Here is a 4640-nt window from a genome sequence, read left to right on the forward strand (position 1 = left end):
CATGCCTTTATTTAGACCTCTATAAGTGTATGTCTATTTTTTCAAGGCCATGCGATCTACCCGCACTACATTTGCGATCGACTAGTAGATCATGATCGACGTATTGAGCACCCCTGTTTCATAATAAGTTTATTTTTCCATACAGTTAATACTTAAATAACAATAAAAGAGGTACACAAAACTAGATTATGGTATAAAAATTTTAAAATATTAATGAAGAGTATTCAAAAGCACCTGATTTTTAAAAAACAAACAAACAATATAACTGACTGCCATTTAAAATATTTCCATATTGCTTCTTGATTAGCATCCTCATTTGCAATATTCTTCAATTTAATCTGAGAATCCTCAAACATATGATTTATCCTTAACTATCTTTTCACTGTAGGAGTAAAGAGCCATACCTTTAGAGATAGGTCAATTGGACAATAGTCATTGTGTTTGATATAGCCGAAATAGTTAGGCAACTTCTCTTCTCTAAACATACATGTTCATCTTTGAAAAACCCCTTCCTCCTTCTGCTGAACTTACAGCAATTGTTCTTACAATATTTTTAGCTCTTTGAATACTTTTAGGAATTACAAAATTCACTCATAAATTCTTGTTGGAATTTGAGGTGTAATACCAAACTCAAACAAATGACAACGTGTTGCCATCTGGTTGTTTGACATTTTTTCTCTTTATATGTTTGTTTACTGAAGTAAATGCAAAAGAATAAAAATGTAGTGTTTCATCAAAAGTATAACAAGTTTTATAAAATGAATAAATAAGTATTAGAAGCATAGTGTCATCTAAGTTTTTATAGCTGTGGATGGCATGAATATCACTGTGGGTACTTAGAATATGCTGCTATGCAGGTAAACGTAAAAAACAAACAAGAACGTAAATTAGTGATTACCACATTGGGCGGCTACCCAGACATTCACCGTAGAGAGCACCGCATTACAAGTGCCAGTTTAACAACTGGTTCACCCAAACTTGACAAAAAAATTAGGTATTGGTTTTGCCAAGCAGTTGAATTCCACAACTTTAAATTCACCCCAAGGTGCAGTGGGAGACAGACTTGGCCGTCTGCTTCCAGAAGATCCCACCGTAGGAGGAGCACAGTTGTGCTCTCTCTCACACAGAACAGGGTCCATGAGCTGGACTCCACTGGACAGTAACTAACAACAATCACAGATATTCTAGAATGGTTGTTCTTCATGTGGGAAAACAGCACCATTAGAAGTTTACATTGCTTTATCCAACTGAACAAAAACCAGTTTGTTGAGATAACTGTTATAATAATATCTTACAATAGCCTTCTCCCCGTAAATTTTCTTGGGTTTGTATTTTCAATGCTATAGGAATCATTGCCCAAAATTATCAAGAAGTCGGACGTTCTGGATCATCAGATATTCTGACTCTTGAAGCAGGCTAAGAGACACTCCGCACGAGTGATCAATGGTCAGAAAACCAGTGTGGCTCCATAGCAGGATCCTCCACCTGCCACATGACAAGCATTGTGGAGGTTGTTGATCCGTAAGACATTTAACTCTTCCAAGGCTCACCTTTCTCCTTTAAATACCTGTTTAAATACTTGCCTCATAGGTTTTGTGAAACATTTTAAAATCGGTTTTATACAAAGCTCTTAAACCAAACCAAACTCACTTCCATCAGGTCTAGCACTGCCATCGAGTCGAACTGCCCCCCTAGGTTTTCGAGACGGTACCTTTTCACCAGCTGAAAGCCCCATCTTCCTCCTGCAGAGCCGCTGGTGGTTTCGAACTGCACACCTTGCCATTAGCAGTCCAACACATAACTGTGCTGCCACCGGGACTCCCGCGCTATAAAGCTCCAAACAAATAGCAAATACCAGGTAAATGTGAGTGGTTTAACCTCTCTCCCAGACCCTTCTCCCCAGGTAAGAACGACTCCTGTCTTTCCTGTTCTGTACAAGAATCTGAAGGCACTTGGCAATTGTGCAGTGCTCTCCAAAGACTCCAAACTCACTGCCATTGAGCCTATTCGCACTCCTACTGCTCCTATAGGGCAAGTAGGAAGCCTCGTCTTTCTCCTGAGAAGTAACCGGTGGTTTCGAACTACTAACCTTGTGGTTAGCAGCCCAACACTAACCGTTACACGCCCCCCCCCACCCCCCGAGATCCCCTGTACAATGCTAGGGCTCCCATGATGAATACAAACTCCCAATACAAACTGTTGTATTGTGAAATACCGAGTGTTAGGATTGTACATTATAGCATTGACTCTATTTTGTTAACTCATGAGAAATCTAATTCTAACTCCGTAAGATCACTAATGTACAATTGCTGCTATTTTTGTTTTCAAATTAACTTCATTCGCAACGTTTACCCCAAGTCTTAGTCAAGTAAAGCTGATTCTGTATTGCATTGTGGTTAAGAACTTGACCCTAACAGGAAGAGTCAGAGTTCTGAATTATGTCTAGATAGAATAGCTTTAGCTACCTAAATTAATGAGTCAGTAATTATCAAAATGTCCCAAGCCATATTTCTCTTTTCCCTTTATTTCATCTCCTCTGTATTATTTCTGGTTTTGATGCTCAAATTAATCTGATCTTAATTGGTCAGACAACATAAAAGTATAGACCTTGGGCGGGGGGGCAGATAATACATACAAGGGAGCTTCAAAAAAGTTCATGGAAATATATATAAACTTTTTATTGAGTCGGGTGAAGGTTTACAGAGTAGATCGGTTTTCCATTCAACAATTCACACGCAGTCTGTTTCGTGTTGTTGGTTGCAAGACCCACTGATCCCTCTTCTTCCCCGAGTCTCCCGCTTTCATTCCATGTTGCCCACAGCTTTTCGATTTGTTTTATGACAAACTTAGCTTTTGTTATTGTAGAAATAGTATGTGTGGCATTGTTAAAATATGTGCAAAACCTACTGTCTTAGTCTCTACATTAAACCCTTGTCCTCTTTTCTCTTTGTCGATCTTTTCCCTGTGTCTCAGCACACACGAAAACTATGGAGCTGATGGACTCTCTGCGTCACCCCGGCAACGCCTCACCCCCTGTAGGAAACAGCACCCTGCTCCTGGTTCCCGCCGCAGCCAACAGTCTGGTGGTTGCCATGCCTCTGTTCGCGGCATTTATCGTCGGCATCACCACCAACGGCCTCTATCTCTGGGTGCTGCACTTCAAAATGAAAAAGACCGTCAACGCGCTCCTGTTCTTTCACCTCATCCTTTCCTATTTTATTTCAACGCTGATCTTCCCATTCATGGCCACCAGCTACCTTCAGGACAACCACTGGAACTTCGGGACGGCACTGTGCAAGGTCTTCCATTGTACGTTGTCTCTGGGAACGTACACCTCTGTCTTCTTCCTCTCCGCCATCAGTCTGGACCGCTACCTTCTCACTCTGCACCCGGTGTGGTCGCACCAGCACCGCACTCCCCGCAGGGCGAGCAGCATCATCCTGGGAGTCTGGATCTTTGCCGCCCTCCTCAGCATTCCCTTTTTGCTTTTCAGAGAGACACATAGTACCCCTAACGGAACCGTGATCTGTCGAAATAACTACGCTGTGTCTCCTAACTGGGAAAGCGAAGAGATGCGGGCACTGAGGACACGGGTTCATGTTGTCTGTTTCACCAGCCGCTTCTTGGTGGGCTTCCTTCTACCTTTCTGCATCATCACCGTTTGTTACTGGAGAGTAGCGCTCAAGCTCAAAGAGAAGGGCCTGGTGAAATCCAGCAAGCCCTTCAAAGTCATGATGACTGCCATTGTCTCTTTTTTTGTGTGTTGGTTACCCTACCATATACTCCAGGGCTTAATTCTCACTCAGGACCGGTCGGTCTACTTTCAGTTTGCTCTGATACTTACAGTGATGACCACTTCTTTCAATACTGTCTTTTCTCCCACACTCTACCTCTTTATCGGGGAGAACTTCAAAAAGGTTTTCAGGAAGTCCATTCTTGCTCTGTTTGAGTCAACCTTCAGTGAGGATTCTTTTTCAGAAAGGACACAAAACTTAAATTCTGAAACTATAATTTAAACTTTGGATCCTTTGGCAAATACGGATGCTGTATTAATTCTATCATGAGAGCTCTCTCTGTCTCTCTCTCTCTAGCTATCTCTTTATCTATATCTATAACCCCCTACAAGAGAGAGATACCTAAGCTGTACTTTAGTTAGATCTATGAATATTAAACAGGGCTCTAAGAAAGCAAAATAAATAAATAAATAAGGGATGCTGTAAATACGATTCTTCACCTTTGAATTATAAAGCTCTACTACCAGCTCCTCGGCCCTCTTTTTAATTCATACCAGATCCAAATGAGAAGGAAATCTCATTCCTACACGTCCTTTATATTGAAGGGATAACAATTCTAAACAACCCTTATTGAACCAAGGGACACACATTTCTACCTTCTTATATCACAGGCTAATATAACAATAAATGTCTTGAAAATACATATTTTGAGTTGAAGTTTACTGAAAGAAAACTTACTGTAGTCAATTACCAATTAACCCTGGGGGTGGTGACTATGAAATTCACTTGTTCATTGAAATGCCTTGATTGATTTTTTTTTCTCTAGAATTAACTTTAATTCATGGGAGTTGATTCTTTTTTTTTTTCACTTTACCCTTAGAAAAAAGTATGAAATTTCTTACCTGT

General features: G+C 40.6%; 1 protein-coding gene across 1 annotated transcript; it reads left to right on the forward strand.

Moving 5' to 3' along the window:
- Nucleotides 1-2987: 2987 nt before the first annotated feature.
- GPR33 (G protein-coupled receptor 33) lies at nucleotides 2988-4016 on the forward strand. Its single transcript, XM_004698935.1, has one exon. It carries the CDS (start codon nucleotides 2988-2990, stop codon nucleotides 4014-4016), a length of 1029 nt encoding a protein of 342 aa, XP_004698992.1.
- The last annotated feature ends 624 nt before the right edge of the window (nucleotides 4017-4640 follow it).

Source organism: Echinops telfairi, unplaced genomic scaffold (assembly GCF_000313985.2).
Source record: "Echinops telfairi isolate 266 unplaced genomic scaffold, ASM31398v2 ScPeMD7_18;HRSCAF=68, whole genome shotgun sequence".
In the NCBI taxonomy this organism is placed as follows: domain Eukaryota; kingdom Metazoa; phylum Chordata; class Mammalia; order Afrosoricida; family Tenrecidae; genus Echinops; species Echinops telfairi.

Coding starts and splice junctions, on each gene's coding strand:
- GPR33 (XM_004698935.1), top strand. CDS start 2,988: ATGGAGCTGATGGACTCTCTGCGTCACCCCGGCAACGCCTCACCCCCT.